The 21914-nt window shown below is 43.4% G+C and overlaps 1 protein-coding gene across 1 annotated transcript; it reads right to left on the bottom strand.

The window, feature by feature from the left end:
- Positions 1–6403: 6403 nt before the first annotated feature.
- Positions 6404–21740, bottom strand: LOC141091110 (C-C motif chemokine 20-like). The gene is made up of 4 exons (XM_073576473.1): positions 21260–21740; positions 19055–19178; positions 11330–11425; positions 6404–9271 (listed from the first exon to the last, which is right to left on the bottom strand). The coding sequence occupies exons 1-4, from the start codon at positions 21327–21329 to the stop codon at positions 9187–9189; spliced, it is 375 nt and encodes a 124-aa protein (XP_073432574.1). The 5' UTR covers positions 21330–21740; the 3' UTR covers positions 6404–9186.
- Positions 21741–21914: the final 174 nt, after the last annotated feature.

The raw sequence follows: 21914 nt of genomic DNA, 5'->3' as shown, positions 1-21914 counted from the left end.
CACACCAGGGGTCAGACACACCAGAATAGCAGTATAACTGACAGAGAATGCCAGTATGGAGTGAGCATAAATACCCCTCCCAGATCCAAAGAGAGGCCGGCAATGTTAACCCTGTCAGAACAGGACATTAACCATGTCCTAACCATGACAGTACCCCCCTCTTAATGGGGGGCCACCGGTCCCCCAGGTTTTTCAGGGTACCTGGCATGAAAAGCCCGCACCAGTCGATCAGCATGCACCGAACTGGCCGGAACCCATGATCGATCCTCAACGGAATATCCCTTCCAATGGATAAGGTACTGAAGTCTCCGGCGCACCCACCGCGAATCAATGATGCGCCCTACCTCGTACTCCAGTTGACCCTCTACCAACACTGGTGGAGCCACGGATGAGGGATCTTCTCTAACTGCCCCCACAGGTTTTAATAGAGACCTGTGGAAGACGTTAGAGATTTTGAAGGAGGTGGGCAACTGTAATCTGTATGCCACCGGGTTGATCACCTCTACAATCTTCTATGTGCCAATAAATTTGGGGCCCAACTTCATAGAGGGTATTTTAAGTTTGATGTTACGAGTGGACAACCAGACTTTTTCCCCCACTGTCAACGCAGGAACCACCCCCCTCCTCCTGTCTGCAAAATGTTTGAACTTCTTCTGGGCTTTGGAGAGGTTCCCCTGTACCTCCTTCCAGAGGGTTTTTAATTGTTGTACCATCCCCTCGGCACCAGGGCAATCCGAATCCATACGGGAAAATTCCCCAAACTGCGGAACAAACCCATAATTGACCAGAAAGGGAGGCTTTCCGGTAGACTGATTAACCCGACAGTTGAATGCAAATTCTGCCATGGGCAATACCTCACATCAGTCTTCCTGTCTGGAGGAGGCCAGGCATCTCAGAATCTGCTCCAATGACTGGTTGGTGCGTTCCGTTTGTCCGTTAGATTCCGGGTGATAGGCAGCGGAGAATGACAACGTGACCCCCAACTTCATACAAAACGCTCTCCAAAACCTGGCCACAAATTGCACACCCCTGTCCGACACCACGTTCACAGGCACTCCATGCAGTCGAACAATGTGCTGTATAAACAAACGAGCCAAGGTTTCAGCAGATGGTAACGCAGGTAATGGCACAAAGTGGGCTTGCTTAGAAAATCTATCAACCACTACCCATACCACTGAGTTGCCCTTGGAAGGTGGAAGGTTAGTGATAAAGTCCATGGACAGGTGTGTCCATGGTTTATCCGGAATTGGCAAAGGCACCAATTCCCCGGCCGGCCGGACCTGAGAGCTTTTAGAGCGCACGCACACCCCACAAGTATTCACAAACCTTTTTATATCAGTACCCATAGAGGGCCACCAAAAACCCCTAGCTACTGCCCCCCGGGTAGCTGCAATACCAGGGTGTGCACTTAACATAGAGTCATGAAATTCTTGAAGGAGTGTGGGACGGAATTGTTCAGGTACAAACAATTTACCTGGGGGTTTATTCCTGGGAGCTTGTGCTTGTGCTTCCAGAATCTCTCTCTGTAACTCAGAGGAGATTTCGGCTACAACCACTCCCAGTTGAAGAATGGAGGAAGGAGGTTCTGGAGGGGACACAGAATCAAAACTTCGGGATAAGGCATCTGCCTTTACATTTTTAGACCCTGGTCGGAACGTGATGGTAAATTGAAATCGAGAAAAAAAAAGTTCCCTCCGAGCCTGTCTGGGGGTCAATCTCTTAGCAGACTCGATATAGGCCAGGTTTTTATGATCAGTGATGACCGTAATGGGATGAGCGGCACCCTCCAAAAAATGCCTCCATTCTTCAAAGGCCAATTTAACTGCTAACAGTTCCCTGTTACCGACATCATAGTTTCTCTCGGCCGACGAGAACTTCTTAGAGAAAAAGGCACAGGGTTTGAGGTTAGTCAGGGTAGAGGGGCCCTGTGACAATACTGCCCCCACCCCCACCTCCGAAGCGTCGACCTCGACGATAAAAGGTCTTGACGAATCGGGTTGTACCAACACAGGGGCTGTAGTAAAACACTTCTTTAATGCCAGGAAGGAATTTTTTGCGGCCACAGACCAACTTTTTACATCTGCCCCTTTAAGAGTGAGGTCCATCAAGGGTTTTACCACCTGCGAGAACCCTTTAATGAACTTCCTATAATAATTAGCGAAGCCCAGAAATCGCTGCAACCCCTTCAGGTCATGAGGCTGCACCCAATCTGTAATGGCCTGAACCTTCCCTGGATCCATGCGGAATCCCTCCCCGGATACAATTACACCCAGAAAAGACAGTTCTTGCATAAAAAATGAGCACTTCTCCAGCTTAGCGTACAAATGGTTCTCCCGGAGTCTCATAAGCACCGTACGCAGATGATGCAAGTGTGACTGACTGTCCTCAGGGTAAATCAAGATGTCATCCAGGTAAATGACTACATAACGTCCAATCAAGTCAGAAAAAACAACATTAATAAAGTTCTGAAAAACCGCAGGAGCATTAGCGAGGCCGAAGGGCAAAACCAGGTTTTCAAACAGCCCCTCAGTTGTCAGGAACACTGTTTTCTATTCGTCCCCCTCCCGGATCCTTATAAGGTTATAAGCCCCTCGTAGATCGAGCTTAGAAAACCATTTGGCCCCCGTGAGTTGATTGCATAGATCAGGAATCAACGGGAGAGGATACGTGTTCTTAACAGTAATTTTGTTCAGTTCTCGAAAGTCGAGGCACGGTCGCAACCCACCATCTTTTTTCTTTACAAAGAAAACCCCGCTGCCACGGGTAAGACCAAGGGCCGAATATGCCCCTTGCGAAGGCTTTCTTTAATGTACTCTTTCATAGCTTGGCGCTCAGGCCCGGACAAATTAAACAAACGAGCCTTGGGTAATTTGGCTCCAGGTACTAAATCGATAGCACAATCATATGGTCTATGTGGTGGGAGCGCCTCGGCCTCGCTTTCGGAAAACACATCTTTAAGGTCTCTCAGGTACTCCGGAATACCCTCCAGACCGACAGATGACACTGATACAGATTTTATCGGATTGACAAAAGGAACCGGGTTACAACACAGACCATTATCATTACATCCCCAACGGGTGATCTCCCCCTTCACCCAATCAATAAGAGGATTGTGGCGTTGCAACCAGGGCATTCCCAATACCAGTCCTGCAGGCAGATTATTCATAACGAAACAACTTAAATTTTCCACATGAGTGGAACCCACTTTCATAGAAAAAACTTCAGACATAAAACAAATTCCATCCCGGGTAAGAGGGGATGAATCCACAGCCACAATTTTAACAGGATCTTTTAACCTGACTGTCCCTATCTTATTAAGAGTCACAACTTGGGCATCAATCAGATTAATGGAGGAACCACAGTCAACAAAGGCGGTGGTCATAACAGGACGCCAGCAATTTCCAATTCAACCTGGAGGACCATTTTTATACGTGAGAAAAAATGTACCTGGGAGTCTGGACAACCTCCTCGATTGTTGCCCAGACTCAGTCGTTTCTCTGAAGGTTTCTCTGAAGAAGGGCAGGAGGGACAATTCCTTTTCCAATGTCCAGAGGCTCCACAGTAAAAACATAGTAGGTTGTCTCTGCGGTGCCTTCTCTCTTTCTCCTTAACCGAGACTGACCCAATGTTCATGGGCTCAGATACGGGTGAAGTGTCACACAATTTGGGGTACAAGGGAGACTCTTGTTGCATCATTCCTCTAGCACGGAGTCTCCGGTCCATACGGACCGCCTGCATCATGGCGTCCTCCAGGGTATCAGGAGGTGGATGTAATGCCAGAGCGTCCTGCAGATGGTCAGAAAGGCCCCTGCGAAACAACCCCCTCAGGGCGCGTCATTCCAGGATACTTCGGCGGTCCAACGTCTAAACTCTGAGCAGAACCATTCAGCAGAGTGCCTTCCCTGTGTCACACTCATCACCATATCCTCTGCCAGACGCACTCTATCAGGCTCGTCATAAATGTGCCCCAGAGCCTCAAAGAACAAGTTCACTGACATACGTTCAGGAGCAGAGGAAGACAGAGAGAAAGCCCATGCTTGCGGAGCCCCCCGAAGTAGGGAAATAATGACCCCCACCCTCTGGAACTCATCCCCGGAGGAGCGGGGCCTTAGAGAAAAAAAAATCTTGCATCCTTCTCTGAAAGACCTGAACTCCTTTTTATCCCCTGAGAAGGGATCGGGCAACTTGACTGGAGATTCGGGGGACCCTAATGACACATCCCTACCCCCAGAACTAGAAGCCCCTGCATCGACAGCTCCCTGCACAGTAACCACCAACTGTTGCTGGGTATGGGCCATCGTGCGCTGTTCCACATTGAGTTTATGGAACATTTGGGTCAGGTGCTTGACCTGATCAGCCAAGGCTTGTATGGGATCCATGAGGATAACACACACTTTTTTTTTTTTTTTTTTTTTTTTTTTCCTTCAGAGGAAAAAAAAACTGAAACGGTCAGTTATAATGTCAGGAACACCGCCCTGCACTTGCTCACTGAGCCAGGGCGCGTGTCCTGAGTACAAAGACTGTGCACAAAGATACCTGCAGAGCGAGCAGCAGTGGTGACAATGCATGCTCCAGAACCTGAATCACGTGACTACTGGGGGTGTGGCCTAAGCTCCACAGAGCTAGGAGCTGCAGGGAAACTCCTAGAAGGGTAACTACAGGACAATGTTACCAAGGAGCATAGACAGAGACAGACACCAGATCAAGCCGGGTCAAAGCACGAGATAGCAGGACAGTACCAAAGGGCTTAGACAGAAAGAATAGTCAGGACGTAGCAATAGATCAGAAAACCAGAACAGGTATTAGACGGTACAATAGGGGTAAACTGTAACGGAGTAACGATAGCCAAGCCAGGAGGTCAGAACCAGAAAAGACAATGGTACCAAAAACGAGAGACGGAGTACGGAGTGAAGGAACAAGCCGGGTCATACACGGGAAGCAAACAAACAATGCAGAGCACACACACACCAGGGGTCAGACACACCAGAATAGCAGTATAACTGACAGAGAATGCCAGTATGGAGTGAGCATAAATACCCCTCCCAGATCCAAAGAGAGGCCGGCAATGTTAACCCTGTCAGAACAGGACATTAACCATGTCCTAACCATGACAATGGCTTTACTGATGTTCTTTATGGGCAAACCTTACCGCCAGTGCCGATAACTCCATATTGTATCTTGTCCTTATCTATTACCTTTGAGCCTATTATGGCCTTATTACCTTAGATATGGACATTTTGGGTTGTCATTTTTTGACTTTACTGCATTTTTGCGTTGTCTTAACTCTGGCTACATTGGTGCACATGGATATTTTACTTTCCCCCTCCCAGTCTGTCCTGTATGTGCCACCACATTGCAACTTTGCTATTTATATAAATGTCTGTGCATTTGATTAATAATAAAATATTGTAACTTTTTTACATACTACTTGAATCCGTTACTCCTATTATTTCTCCTTGCTTAAATTATCTATGGAGTGGAATGTTTACTACAATGGCGGTTTATTTGTATAGGTTACCGCCTCTTTTCCCATTTAAAGTGTTGGGCGTTTCTTTGTATCTCTTCTCTATCTGACAGTCTGATTGATGAGTCTCAGTTTAGAAAATGCTATGAGATGAAGCTATGTGGATGATTTTCATAGGTTGGCCTAGGCCCATTAGTTACAGTAAAAGGAAATGTTAGTGCTTCATCATACCAAAACATTTTGGACAACTCTATGCTTTCAACTTTGTGGGAACAGTTTGGGTTAAGATCTTTTCTGCTCCAGCATAACTTTACCCCAGTGCACAAAGCGAAATCTTTAAATGTCTTCTTCACTTTTGGACATGCACAATGTGCCTCTAAAGTCCGGGAAGCGTACACCTGGCTTCAGAGGCGCAATGACTTCGTCACTTACCCCAGCAGGCCACGAGTATCATTAGAAATATTGGTCTTGTAGTAAATCTTCCTTTCATCCATCCGGGGTAATATTAGTAATATATCCCATCTGGTTCATGTGAACGGGGACAGCATGGGCCTGTGTGATTTCAAGTGCCAGGGCTGAATTCCAGCCCCAGTCCGTTCCTGGCAGTACTGAATACTCCATGTCAGCTCTAGAGTCTTCCACATGGTAAACTTTGTAGCCCACCCCTGAAGAAAGTGGCTGTCCCAATGCCCAAGTCCTGAACTCGTGCAAAGTGCCATACTTATGCTGTATGACAGGTCGTCCCTACCTTGTCTGCACATACCTATGATACCCCTTTCCTCCCATTTTCTGGCTCTGATCTCTCTTAGTTCTACCTCCTTTTCTAGATTTCATCACACCCGATGACCCAAGTTGGTTCAGTTATGTAGAAGCCCCTCCACAGTAGTTGTAGCAGTGAATCCACCGTCCAAAGCATAATCACTCAATCATTTGTAAAAGTTTATTTTAACAGTGAACTTTATTTTTTAAGATTACATTACAATAGAAACAGGATTCCTCCCATGTCGGTTATACAGTTTCCTTCTGCGATCGTTCGATGACAGCATATAGGTACTTGGCCATGATGTATAGAAATGACATATTGTACATATTGCTTATTAGATGAGATCTGATACATAAAGGTAAGCTCATTCATTACACATTCTTCATATACACACCAATTTACAGAAGCACATTAAATGAACTTCTACAGGTTGTGCCTTTATTATATCATTCTTTATCAATAAAAAATATTTTAGCAGTAAAACAGAAATAATACTTGAAATTTATATTCTTCAGAGCTTACAAAAAAAGCTACAATCCATACACTGGGGTCAGTTTCAAAGGAAACTAAATATGGCGACTTTACAGTCATTTATTCTTGGATGGCTGGCACTGTGTCCAGCATCAACGATAACCATGATGCTTGGCCAAAAGCCGTCATAAAAGTCAGATCAAGCTCGAGAGCGACACGGTATCACTGGAAAGTATGGGTAAAATCACACACAGTGGGTAATTAGGAAAAAAAAAGTCATAGGAGGACACTAAGAAAAACAATTTTCATAATTACATTATATATATACATTAATATGTATAGCTTATGATTTTAGCTTATGTCCACAACTTATGTTTTTATTGTTTACTCTATTCACATTTTTATAAAGGATTTCCACTTAATAAAAGATCTTATTCCATTTACCGTATATTGGCTTCATTCACTGCTCTTCAATTGGGTATTCATAACTAGAGTTGAGCGAATTTGTATGGATTTGGTTGCCGAATCTGAGTTTGCCATATTCGTGCCATATTGATTCCGTATTTATGCCGAATGTATGTCTGATGATCGGCTCCAAACATATTCCATAATTTCTACTCCCATTGACTACAATGACGGTTCGGCTGTGTTTGACGAATGTTGCAAAAACAATATTCGCTGCCGATCGTATTCGGAACTGAATCTAAACAAATTCTCTATTCATAACATTATACAGAATCCTTGAGTAGATATAATGTTCATCCAATGTTTTCTGGTTAACTTTGTATTGAACACAGAAGTGCTGCATAATAGTCAATTCATTTTTAAGTGCAAGGAATGAAGAAGTCTATGCCTGGTCGTAAAAAAAACATGGTGGAAAGTCACAAAAGAGGTCATTGAAGGCCCTTTGTTTTCAAGATCTGTGTGGGTTTCGAGAAGTTAGACCATCATTAAAAATAAAGTCATACTATTTCCTAATATATAAAGCTCAAGTGTGTGTATGTATGTATGTGTGTGTGTGTGTGTGTGTGTATGTATGTATGTATGTATGTCCGGGATAGGCATCCGCACCGTCGCAGCTACAGCCACAAAATTTGGCACAGTCACACGTCTGGACCCCGAGAGCGTCCTAAGCTATGCTGTGAGGCGAAATTTTAACCCTTCCAATTCACCAAACAATTTTGCCCCTATCTACATAATGGTGAAAAAGTGTGTGCGTGTCAAGCCCCGCCCCTCATTATGATGTCATAATGCCCCTATTTGCATAATGGGGAAACAGTGTGTGCATATCAAGCCCCGCCCCTCACTATGATGTCATAATGGTTGCCATGGCGACGCTGATTCATCATAGGTTGCAAGCCCCGCCGCTCATTATGATGTCATAATGGTTGACTATGGAATGGAGGATGTGTGATGGGTATATGAGCACCGGACTATGGGATGGAGGATATGTATGATGGGTATATGGGCACGGGACTATGGGATGGAGGATATGTATGATGGGTATATGGGCACGGGACTATGGGATGGAGGATGTGTATATGGGCACTGGACTATGGGATGGAGGATGTGTATGATGGGTATATGGGCACGGGACTATGGGATGGCGGATATGTATATGGGCACGGGACTATGGGATGGAGGATGTGTGATGGGTATATGGGCACTGGACTATGGGATGGAGGATATGTATGACGGGTATATTGGCACGGGACTATGAGATGGAGGATATGTATGATGGGTATATGGGAACAGGCCTATGAGATGAAGGATGTGTGATGGGTATATGGGCACTCGACTATGGGATGGCGAATATGTATGATGGGTATATGGGCATGGGACTATGGGATGGAGAATATGTATGATGGGTATATGGGCATGGGACTATGGGATGGTGGATATGTATGATGGGTATATGGGCACGGGACTATGGGATGGAGGATAATTATAATTTGTTATAACTAACCACAGTTAGTTACTATGCCCGGGCAGCGCCGGGCTCTTCAGCTAGTTTCCTATAAATCTGCCATTACTTATTAATTTAAGCTCTGATAATAGTTTTTTAAACAACTTTAAAAACGATATTTGGAGAAAACCAAGTAATAGGGAGCAAAAACTGCATAGGAATATATACAATGAACACCCAGTGAATAAGTCTATGTGACAACAATTCCTCATGGCACCTGAGAGCTTGTTTGTATGATAAATGAACCCCCAACCACAGCATACAGTATATACTATTCACTCTCCCCAAAAGTCCAGCCAAATATATGCATAAAAGGAAAATAACACACATCACGAGGCATCAAGAGCTGAAAGCAGCAATGTTGAACGGCTCTTAATTTGCACCTCAGCCAACAAACCTATATATACTTAGTATAATAATAAAACAAGTATTTCTATCATACACTCAATCTATTCATACAATAAAGCTTTCACTTCTATAAGAAGATTCACTGGTGGATCCATGTCCCTTAGATCAGCAGTGTTATGCATAATTTTTCTTCATCCGCTTGCATAGCTTTTGACGTTTCTTTTGCTGCTGCTTTTTAGTTTTCTTTGCCTGTTTGTCCCTATAGTAATGGAAAAAAAGAAGGAAATTATTAACCAACATGAGTAAAATGTCTAATTCTTCTATAAATTAATGTACCGTTCAAAACTGATACTCATTATTGCTTGTACAGGCCCAGAGGATCTTCTAGTGGGCCACTTTACATTCTAGACAACTCTCCCCAAATGTCCGGGATGCAGGGCCAGTTTTATACAATGTGGGGCCCTGGGCAAAAGTTTAAAGTGGGGCCCCAAATGCTGACATATTGCACCACCACACAGAAATACTTCTGTTGTATTTACAAGCGCTAGGTTCAAGCCGCTAAACGAGTGTGATCAACAATATTGAAGTCGTTCAACACTTGTTTCCCAGCCCTCTTAGGGTAGGTGCACACGTTCAATAATTGGCAGCACTTTGGATGCAGCACATGTCTGCTGTGTCCAAAGCGCTGTCGGCTACTGAACACAGGTGAATCTGCATGTGTTCATTGAACTGTGCGAATTCACTGCATCCAATACATTGTACGGGTGACATTTATGTTGGAGAGACTAATAAAGATAATTGACATGCTGTGACATCTGGCTGCTGCACAAGTACGCAACGTCCAACTCCGCATTGTTTACTGACCATGTGCACCTACCCTTACTCCGGCTGAGGAAGAATGATTGGTACAGATAGTCCTCGATACAGTATAATGCAGGTCCCATATAGTACATATAGTAAAATGCACTCCCCATGGTCCTTAATAGAGTGTAATGCATCCCCCTCAGAGTATACTGCAACCCCCTCATAGAGTATACTGCAGCACCCCCATAGAGTATACTGCAACCCCCCTCATAGAGTATAATGCAGCCCCCTCAGAGTATAATGCTGCTCCCCTCATAGAGTATACTGCAGCCCCCTCATGGAAAATACTGCAGCCCCTCAGAGTATAATGCAGCCCCCCAGAATATAATGCAGCCCCACACACAGTATAATGCAGGCCCCACCCCCACACAGTATAATTAGGTCCCCTACAAACACACAGTATAATGCAGCCCCCTTCACACACAGTGTAATGCAGCCCCCACACACAGTACAATGCAGCCCCCAGAGTATAAAGCAGCCCCATCAGAGTATAAAGCAGCCCCCCACAAACACACAGTATAGTGCAATCCCCCCACACAGTATAGTGCAGTCACCCCACACACAGTATAGTGCAATCCCCCCCACAGTATAGTGCAGTCACCCCACACACAGTATAATGCAGCTCTCTAAGAGTATAATGCAGCCCCACACACACAGTATAATGCTGCTCCCCAGAGTATAAAACAGCCCCCTCAGATTATAATGCAGCCACCCCCACAAACACACACACAGTATAATGCAGTCCCCCACACACACAGTATAATGTAGCCCCTCCACACACACTATAGTGCAGTCCCCCCCACACATAGTATACTGCAGCCTCAACACACAGTATAATGCAGCCACCCAGTTGAATGCGCGATGTAGGGAGGGGGTGGCGCCGGGTCACTCTTACTCAGAGACCTCATAGCTGCCACTGGCTGTGGGGTCCCTGGAGGAGCAGAGGCCCTAGGCGACTGCCTGGTCTGCCTGCCTTTAACACTGGCCCTGCTGGGAGGCTCCCACTAAAAGGTGAGATCTCTTGGAAGAGTTGTCAAGCATCATAAACTTGGGCTTATCAAAGGTTTTCAGTATCTGACATTGAGATGCTCCATTAGATGGACCCCTGGCAACCAATTGTGCATTTGGAGAGTGAGGAGCAGGACATGATGGTGTGGGAAACAGGCTGGGATGGGATGTGGTCTCCAAAAAGAGGTTGTGGCTTTCAAAAAAGGGGCTACCAATAAACATTTTTGCCTGCAAAGTGTTTCTATCTTGCAAGCCTTATTGTGAAAATTGTCAAGCCATTTCATTACTGCTGTGGAATATTTATCCGACAGTGGCCTTCCAATGTAGCTACTGTTTGTGAAAGTCCCTATACAGCTCCACAACAAGTGCCCTTTAAAAGCCTAAACTGGTGAAATTTTAAGTGTATCAGGCAACATATCAACTTATTTTAAAAACAAAAACTTACACAGCAGACATCATGTTCTTAACCCAGCTCTGTTTCGGGTCACTGCACAAGCTGATTATTTTTGGTTGTCCGCATGGTCTGAAATTTACTGTAAAACTGCAGGGAAAAAATACGGGAACATTACACACTAATTGACAAATGTAGAACTCATGCTATAGCAGCGGCTATTATAGCGCTCTAGTACTCTTGCATACAGTTGTGGCCAAAAGTATTGACACCCCTGCAATTCTGTCAGATAATACTCAGTTTCTTCCTGAAAATGATTGCAAACACAAATTCTTTGGTATTATTATCTTCATTTAATTTGTCTTAAATGAAAAAACACAAAAGAGAAAGAAGCAAAAAGCAAAACATTGATCATTTCACACAAAACTCCAAAAATGGGCCAGACAAAAGTATTTGCACCCTCAGCCTAATACTTGGTTGCACAACCTTTAGCCAAAATAACTGCGACCAACCGCTTCCGGTAACCATCAATGAGTTTCTTACAATGCTCTGCTGGAATTTTAGACCATTCTTCTTTGGCAAACTGCTCCAGGTCCTGATATTTGAAGGGTGCCTTCTCCAAACTGCCATTTTTAGATCTCTCCACAGGTGTTCTATGGGATTCAGGTCTTGACTCATTGCTGGCCACCTTACAAGTCTCAAGTGCTTTCTCTCAAACCATTTTCTAGTGCTTTTTGAAGTGTGTTTTGGGTCATTGTCCTGCTGGAAGACCCATGACCTCTGAGGGAGACCCAGCTTTCTCACACTGGGCCCTACATTATGCTGCAAAATTTGTTGGTAGTCTTCAGACTTCATAAGCCATGCACACGGTCAAGCAGTCCAGTGCCAGAGGCAGCAAAGCAACTCCAAAACATTAGGGAACCTCCGCCATGTTTGACTGTAGGGACCGTGTTGTTTTCTTTGAATGCCTCTTTTTTTCTCCTGTAAACTCTATGTTGATGCCTTTGCCCAAAAAGCTCTACTTTTGTCTCATCTGACCAGAGAACATTCTTCCAAAACGTTTTAGGCTTTTTCAGGTAAGTTTTGGCAAACTCCAGCCTGGCTTTTTTATGTCTCGGGGTAAGAAGTGGGGTCTTCCTGGGTCTCCTACCATACAGTCCCTTTTAATTCAGATGCCGGTGGATAGTACGGGTTGACACTGTTGTACCCTCGGACAGCAGGGCAGCTTGAACTTGTTTGGATGTTAGTCGAGGTTCTTTATCCAACGTCCGCACAATCTTGCGTTGAAATCTCTTGTCAATTTTTCTTTTCCGTCCACATCTAGGGAGGTTAGCCACAGTGCCATGGGCTTTAAACTTCTTGATGACACTGCACACGGTAGACACAGGAACATTCAGGTCTTTGGAGATGGACTTGTAGCCTTGAGATTGCTCATGCTTCCTCACAATTTGGTTTCTCAAGTCCTCAGACAGTTCTTTGGTCTTCTTTCTTTTCTCCATGCTCAATGTGGTACACGCAAGGACACAGGACAGAGGTTAAGTCAACTTTAAGCCATGTCAACTGGCTGCAAAGTGTGATTTAGTTATTGCCAACACCTGTTAGGTGCCACAGGTAAGTTACAGGTGCTGTTAATTACACAAATTAGAGAAGCATCACATAATTTTTCGAACAGTGCCAATACTTTTGTCCACCCTCTTTTTTATGTTTGGTGTGGAATTATATCCAATTTGGCTTTAGGACAATTCTTTTTGTGTTTTTTCATTTAAGAAATTAAGACAAATTAAATGAAGATAATAATACCAAAGAATTTGTGTTTGCAATCATTTTCAGGAAGAAACTGAGTATTATCTGACAGAATGGCAGGGGTGTCAATACTTTTGGCCACAACTGTACATGAATGTACAGCGTTTATGTACATGTGAGTACAGCGTGCATGTATATGTGTACAACGTGTATGTATATGTGTACAGTGTGTATTTATATGTGAGTGCAGCGTGTATGTATATGTGAGCACAGCGTGCATGTACTGTATATGTGGGCAGCGTGTATGTATATGCGTGCAGCGTGTATGTACATGTGTGTACAGCGTGTATGTACATGTGAGTACAGCGTGTATGTATATGTGTGCAGCGTGTATGTATATGTGTGCAGCGTGTATGTACATGTGTGTACAGCATGTATGTACATGTGAGTACAGCGTGCATGTATATGTGTGCAGCGTGTATGTATATGTGTGCAGCGTGTATGTACATGTGTGTACAGCATGTATGTACATGTGAGTACAGCGTGCATGTATATGTGTGCAGCGTGTATGTATATGTGTGCAGCGTGTATGTATATGTGTGCAGCGTGTATGTACATTTGTGTGCAGCGTGTATGTACATGTGTGTACAGCATGTATGTACATGTGAGTACAGCGTGTATGTATATGTGTGCAGCGTGTATGTATATGTGTGCAGCGTGTATGTACATGTGTGTACAGCATGTATGTACATGTGAGTACAGCGTGCATGTATATGTGTGCAGCGTGTATGTATATGTGAGTACAGCGTGTATGTATATGTGTGCAGCGTGTATGTATATGCGTGCAGCGTGTATGTACATGTGTGTACAGCGTGTATGTACATGTGAGTACAGCGTGTATGTATATGTGTGCAGCGTGTATGTACATTTGTGTGCAGCGTGTATGTACATGTGTGTACAGCGTGTATGTACATGTGAGTACAGCGTGCATGTATATGTGTGCAGCGTGTATGTATATGTGAGTACAGCGTGTATGTATATGTGTGCAGCGTGTATGTATATGTGTGCAGTGTGTATGTACATGTGAGTACAGCGTGCATGTATATGTGTACAGCGTATATATACACATGTGAGTACAGCGTGCATGTATATGTGTGCAGCGTATATGTACATGTGAGTACAGCGTGCATGTATATGTGTGCAGCATGCATGTACATGTGTGTACAGCGTATATGTACATGTGAGTACAGCGTGCATGTATATGTGTGCAGCATGTATGTACATGTGTACAGCGTATATGTACATGTGAGTACAGCATGTATGTATATGTGTACAGTGTATATGGACATGTGAGTACAGCGTGTATGTATATGTGTGCAGCGTGTATGTATATGTGAGTACAGCGTGCATGTATATGTGTGCAGCATGCATGTACATGTGTGTACAGCGTATATGTACATGTGAGTACAGCGTGCATGTATATGTGTGCAGCATGTATGTACATGTGTACAGTGTATATGTACAGGTGAGTACAGCGTGCATGTATATGTGTGCAGCGTGTATGTATATGTGAGTACAGCGTGCATGTATATGTGTGCAGCGTGTATGTATATGTGAGTACAGCGGGTATGTATATGTGTGCAGCGTGCATGTATATGTGTGCAGTGTGTATGTATATGTGTGTACAGCGTGTATGTACATGTGTACAGCGTATATGTACATGTGAGTACAGCGTGCATGTATATGTGTGCAGCGTGTATGTATATGTGAGTACAGCGTGTATGTATGTGTGTGCAGCGTGTAAGGATATGTGTACAGTGTATATGTACATGTGAGTGCAGCGTGCATGTATATGTGTGCAGCATGTATGTACATGTGTGTACAGCATGTATGTACATGTGAGTACAGCGTGTAAGTATGTGTGCGCAGCGTGTATGTATGTGAGTACAGCGTGCATGTATATGTGTGCAGCGTGTATGTATATGTGTGCAGCGTGTATGTATATGTGAGTACAACGTGTATGTATATGTGTGCAGCGTGTATGTACATTTGTGTGCAGCGTGTATGTACATGTGTGTACAGCGTGTATGTACATGTGTATACAGCGTGTATGTATATGTGTGCAGCATGTATGTATATGTGTACAGCGTGCATGTATATGTGTGCAGCGTGTATGTATATGTGAGTACAGCGTATATGTACATGTGTGTGCAGCGTGTATGTATATGTGTACAGTGTATATGTACATGTGAGTACAGCGTGCATGTATATGTGTGCAGCGTGTATGTATATGTGAGTACAGCGTATATGTACATGTGTGTGCAGCGTGTATGTATTTGTGTGCAGCGTGCATGTATATGTGTGCAGTGTGTATGTATATGTGTGTACAGCGTGTATGTACATTTGTGTGCAGCGTGTATGTACATGTGTGTACAGCGTGTATGTACATGTGAGTACAGCGTGCATGTATATGTGTGCAGCGTGTATGTATATGTGAGTACAGCGTGTATGTATATGTGTGCAGCGTGTATGTATATGTGTGCAGTGTGTATGTACATGTGAGTACAGCGTGCATGTATATGTGTACAGCGTATATATACACATGTGAGTACAGCGTGCATGTATATGTGTGCAGCGTATATGTACATGTGAGTACAGCGTGCATGTATATGTGTGCAGCATGCATGTACATGTGTGTACAGCGTATATGTACATGTGAGTACAGCGTGCATGTATATGTGTGCAGCATGTATGTACATGTGTACAGCGTATATGTACATGTGAGTACAGCATGTATGTATATGTGTACAGTGTATATGGACATGTGAGTACAGCGTGTATGTATATGTGTGCAGCGTGTATGTATATGTGAGTACAGCGTGCATGTATATGTGTGCAGCATGCATGTACATGTGTGTACAGCGTATATGTACATGTGAGTACAGCGTGCATGTATATGTGTGCAGCATGTATGTACATGTGTACAGTGTATATGTACAGGTGAGTACAGCGTGCATGTATATGTGTGCAGCGTGTATGTATATGTGAGTACAGCGTGCATGTATATGTGTGCAGCGTGTATGTATATGTGAGTACAGCGGGTATGTATATGTGTGCAGCGTGCATGTATATGTGTGCAGTGTGTATGTATATGTGTGTACAGCGTGTATGTACATGTGTACAGCGTATATGTACATGTGAGTACAGCGTGCATGTATATGTGTGCAGCGTGTATGTATATGTGAGTACAGCGTGTATGTATGTGTGTGCAGCGTGTAAGGATATGTGTACAGTGTATATGTACATGTGAGTGCAGCGTGCATGTATATGTGTGCAGCATGTATGTACATGTGTGTACAGCATGTATGTACATGTGAGTACAGCGTGTAAGTATGTGTGCGCAGCGTGTATGTATGTGAGTACAGCGTGCATGTATATGTGTGCAGCGTGTATGTATATGTGTGCAGCGTGTATGTATATGTGAGTACAACGTGTATGTATATGTGTGCAGCGTGTATGTACATTTGTGTGCAGCGTGTATGTACATGTGTGTACAGCGTGTATGTACATGTGTATACAGCGTGTATGTATATGTGTGCAGCATGTATGTATATGTGTACAGCGTGCATGTATATGTGTGCAGCGTGTATGTATATGTGAGTACAGCGTATATGTACATGTGTGTGCAGCGTGTATGTATATGTGTACAGTGTATATGTACATGTGAGTACAGCGTGCATGTATATGTGTGCAGCGTGTATGTATATGTGAGTACAGCGTATATGTACATGTGTGTGCAGCGTGTATGTATTTGTGTGCAGCGTGCATGTATATGTGTGCAGTGTGTATGTATATGTGTGTACAGCGTGTATGTACATGTGTACAGCGTATATGTACATGTGAGTACAGCGTGTATGTATATGTACATGTGAGTACAGCGTGCATGTATATGTGTGCAGCGTGTATGTATATGTGAGTACAGCGTATATGTACATGTGAGTACAGCGTGTATGTATATGTGTACAGTGTATATGGACATGTGAGTACAGCGTGTATGTATATGTGTGCAGCGTGTATGTATATGTGAGTACAGCGTATATGTACATGTGTGTGCAGCGTGTATGTATATGTGTACAGTGTATATGTACATGTGAGTACAGCGTGTATGTATATGTGTGCAGCGTGTATGTATATGTGAGTACAGCGTGTATGTATGTGTGCAGCGTGTATGTACATTTGTGTGCAGCGTGTATGTACATGTGTGTGCAGCATGTATGTATATGTGAGTACGTGTATGTATATGTGTGCAGCGTGTATGTACATGTGTGTACAGCGTGTATGTATATGTGTGCAGTGTGTATGTATATGTGAGTACAGCGTGTATGTATATGTGAGTACAGCGTGTATGTATATGTGTACAGTGTATATGTACATGTGAGTACAGCGTGCATGTATATGTGTGCAGCGTGTATGTATATGTGAGTACAGCGTGTATGTATGTGTGCAGCGTGTATGTACATTTGTGTGCAGCGTGTATGTACATGTGTGTGCAGCATGTATGTATATGTGAGTACGTGTATGTATATGTGTGCAGCGTGTATGTACATGTGTGTACAGCGTGTATGTATATGTGTGCAGTGTGTATGTATATGTGAGTACAGCGTGTATGTATGTGTGTGCCGCGTGCATGTATATGTGAGCAGCGTGTATGTATGTGAGTACAGTGTGTCTATGTGTATATATAAGTAGTAAATGTGCAGGAGCAGTTCTGTAAACTCCTAGGTGAATTTTACTTTTCATATATCGTGCTCACTCATAACGTTACTATAGGAAGAAGCACTAACAAAAGGCACAAGGTTGAGTTTATTTGTTTTATTTGCACTTTTTACTTTGGATGTTTGCTTAAGGCCAGTGTGAATAATAATCCCCTTTACAAACAAATGTTCTATTGTATCTGCCAAATAACGCAACTGAAAGGATGACAACCATAGACTACTAATGACCTCTCCTATATAATTATTATAGTAAGGGCTCGCTCACACCACCACATACATCAAACAAGTGCTATCCGATATGTTATCGGATCGCTTTCAAACCAATGTTATTCAATAATGAAGAGTAACGTCCAGCGAATAATCAAAAGATAAAATTTAACTTTTAGTGCAAACAATGGTTAAAATTCCATTTAGGTAATGTCCAGCACAATACACACCCTGGCTCAATGGCGCTAATGATCAATGCGTTTTGACCTGTGGGCCTTAATCATGATCATTTGTACCAAGTCAACTCCAAGCAAAGCCCCCGTCACACATAGTGACGCACCAGCGATCCCGACAACGATATGACCTGGTCAGGATCGCTGGTGAGCTGTCAAACAGGCAGATCTCACCAGCGATCAGGACCAGCGACAACGTGGGTAACAAGCGCGCGTCGCTTAGTTACCCGCTGTGTACCTTGGATACTAGCGTGCTCGTGCTGGGAGCTGGTGTCCAAGGTAAACAGTGGGTAACTAAGCGCATGTGGTGCTTAGAAACCCGCTGTTTACCTTTGATACCAGCTCCCAGAGCCAGCACGCTGGTATCCAAGGTACACAGCAGGTAACTAAGCGACGTGCGCGTGCGCTTAGTTACCCACAGTTTACCTTGGATACCAGCTCCCAGCGTCTGCTTACAGCGCTGAGAGCTCCCTGATTGATAGTCTCCTGCTGCCACACGCAGCGATGCCTGCTGGCCAGCGTGCTGACCAACAATCAAAAAACATGTCCTGGACATTAGAGCACAATCAGCGATACCCGGCAGGGGGGCCGGTCGCTGATAGGTGTCACACACAGTGAGATCACTGGTGATATCACTGTTGCGTCACAAAACTTGTGACTCAGCAGCAATCTTGCTAGCGAGATCACTGTGTGTGACGGGGGCTTTAGGAGCAAAACGCTAAACCAACCACCAATATCGACACGATTACCAACTTTCACTACTCTTACTTTTTCTGTAACTAGTAATACAGACAGTACATAAAACATTGTTGGGAACTTACACAACAGCGTCAATGTCACAGACCCCTGCCGACTCCTGGAGATAGTAGCGTTCAAACATTCCCACTTGTGAAACCTTGAATTTGTTTCCCGTATGACTCTTGCAGCAGTCATACATCCCAAAAACTGAAATAAAATAGACATTTATTACTAAACCAACAGAAAATATAATGGCTATCCCTGCAAAGACAATAGGGTAGTCTTATTTATGTGTCAGAGCTTAAAACTTGAAATGAAAAGTACTGAAACTTATTTCGGACTATATTGTCTTTTTAGATTTCCAAGAGTATTTTGTAAGGGAGGTTTCACACAAACAACTTTTTTGGGGGAAAAACTTCAAAGCAGCGAGTAATCAATTCAAAAGAAAATGGAAATATAAAAGAAGGACAATGGGAATGTTCCCATGGAAAAACTTTTTCAATGCAGATTTGATGCTGATCTGCAGCAAATTTTGGAGCAGCAAATTTTGAGGAAAATCTGCATCAAAATCCATGACTAAATCTGAGCTTAGATTTGTCATGGGTTTTGATGTAGATTGACAGCAGATTTTGCCCTGTGAAGTACAAGGTGAAATTTGCATTGAAAAAGTGTGATTTAGTAATTGCGGCATATTTTTCTGCTACAAAAATTAGAGTGATGGCAAGAAAAATGCTATGGCTACTTTCACACTGGCTTTTTTTTGCGTTGCACTGCGTGCGCAGTCCAAATGCACACAAAAAATGCATTAAGCGTTTTCCATGCGTTTGCTTATTTTATGCGCATGCGTTTTTAAACGCTGACGTGCGCATGTCCATGCTCATGCCAGCTTTCCCATAGACTGTAATGTGATTTTTTTGCGCATTCCATGCGCTTTTGTGCGCATGCGTTTTTTTGAGGCAGGTTGAGCACACGAAAAATGCAACAGGGTGCGTCTGGCACGCATGGGCGCACACTGCAAAAAAACGCATGCGCACAAAAACGCTTACAAACGCTAGACCATGTGCACCCATGTTAAACATAGGGGCGCATTGCGCATGCGCATGTTTGCGCACGATGCGCAGCGCTAAAAAACGCAAGTGTGAAACCAGCCTTAAATATGTTTTTTTTACGCAGTTTTAATTGCATTTTTCATTTGAATTGATAAAAAATGCTGTAAACACGCTGAAATAATTGACATGGTGCAGATTTCAAAAATGTTTTGAAGGTTCAAATATGCAAGGAAAAAAAAGAAGCGAAAAAAAAAAATGAAGCAGTATATGCACGAGATATTGGAAATTGCATTCACTTTGCTGTAACTGTAAAATGCTGTGTTTTTTCCATTACAAAAATGCACCGAAAAAAAGCAGCAAAAACAAAACGTGAGAGCAAGCCATAGGAGTGTGTGTAAACGTTGAGAAATTGCAGCTGAATTTTCTGCAGCAAAAAGTGTTAGGCTGGTTTCACACACAGCGAGATACGGCCGAGTCTCGCAGGTTAAAACCAAGCTCTGGCGCCGGCACTCCGGAGTGGAGTGTGCAGCCGCACAGCAATACATGGAGCTGCACGCTGCGCTCCGGAGTGCCGGTGCCAGAGCTTGGTTTTAACCTGCGAGACTCGGCCGTATCTCGCTGTAGTGTGACTCCGGCCTTAGCAGGAAAAACACTGCTTAAATAAAAACGCTTTTGATGTTTTTTTACATGCGTTTTTTTCCCCATCCATATAAATGGGTGAAAAAAACAGCAAAAGCCACAGTGTGTGAACAAGCTCTAAAAGGTATATGTTGTAGATTAGAAATTCATATCGCAGGTCAATTTCTGAAGGAAGTTGTTCTCTGCAGCATGTGGATATGGGTTTGTAAAAACTGCTTCTTTTGCTGCTACTGTAATTTGATGTGAATTATAGGACTCGGATCTGGACATAAAATCTGCACCACATCCGTCACTTGCACTACTCCTTTTTACTGGACAAATTTGTAGTTTTGGCTTTAAAAACTGCATAAAAAGCCAACAGGTAGGGTTTTCCAAAAAATATTGCTTCTGAAACCACCATTAGACCAGTGCGAGTAGTGTCAAACGACAAACAGGGGCATTTTATTGCTGTCAAGCATTTCTGATCTTTGCTCTGAAAATGATCAGTCCCATACACACAGGTTGTTAACAGCAGAGAAAAGTGAATAGAACTCTAAATTCTGCAGTGTGCAGAAGAACGTCCACGGCGATCATAAGATACCTGCGTCCACGCTGCCTTACCTGGTGAAGCGGCCACGAGTATAAGTGTGAGAGCCAGCAACACAGACATGTTTGTCCTCCATGAGAGCATTGTTGTCACTGCTACTGGAGGCTCGGAGTATGTGTGATGTTTGCCAGCCCGTCCTTATGAAGGTAAAATGACATGTCCAGTCACACCCCTACTGTGTTAATCAAGGAAAGTCCCTGCCGCTTGTGATCATTCACCTTCTTCTCATTTGGATTTTCCCAGATGAGCTACATTTTATTTTACCGCCTCATGATGAAATACATTTGTGACATTCAGGGTAATTATAGTGTTAATGTCACCATAAGGACAATGGCTTTAATATCGCTCTACATATTTTCAAAAGTTATCAGGTTCAGTTTTCAAGTGAGCCATTCCTTAATGATTTTGATCTTCTGAATTCATATCTGACAATGAAAATATTTACTTGTCTCTTGTTTCTTTGATACCAAGGAGTTTTCATTTTACTGCTCCATATCATTAATCATATATAAGGAGAGAGAAAGAAACGATCAAAAAAGTCCAATACAAATACTTATGAAAAAATCATTTTATTACAGTATATCAGGAATAGAGGAAATAGTGGGATGAAAGTCAATTGACCATAAGAAAGCACATGGGCAAAAATGGGGCACATGGAGGGCAAAAAGA

Source organism: Dendrobates tinctorius, unplaced genomic scaffold, assembly GCF_039654945.1.
Source record: "Dendrobates tinctorius isolate UK_male_01 unplaced genomic scaffold, ASM3965494v1 ptg000049l, whole genome shotgun sequence".
NCBI lineage: Eukaryota > Metazoa > Chordata > Amphibia > Anura > Dendrobatidae > Dendrobates > Dendrobates tinctorius.
The sequence above is the reverse complement of the archived record's forward strand: the minus strand, read 5'-3'. Positions and strand labels throughout refer to the sequence as shown.

Bases quoted from the DNA above. Each gene is read 5' to 3' on its own strand.
- LOC141091110 (XM_073576473.1), bottom strand. From the start codon at position 21,329: ATGCTCTCATGGAGGACAAACATGTCTGTGTTGCTGGCTCTCACACTT. The intron at 19,179-21,259 runs GTAAGGCAGCGT...ATTTTATTTCAG, and splicing joins ACTCGTGGCCGCTTCACCAG to TTTTTGGGATGTATGACTGC. The intron at 9,272-11,329 runs GTAAGTTTTTGT...CCATTACTATAG, and splicing joins AAGAACATGATGTCTGCTGT to GGACAAACAGGCAAAGAAAA.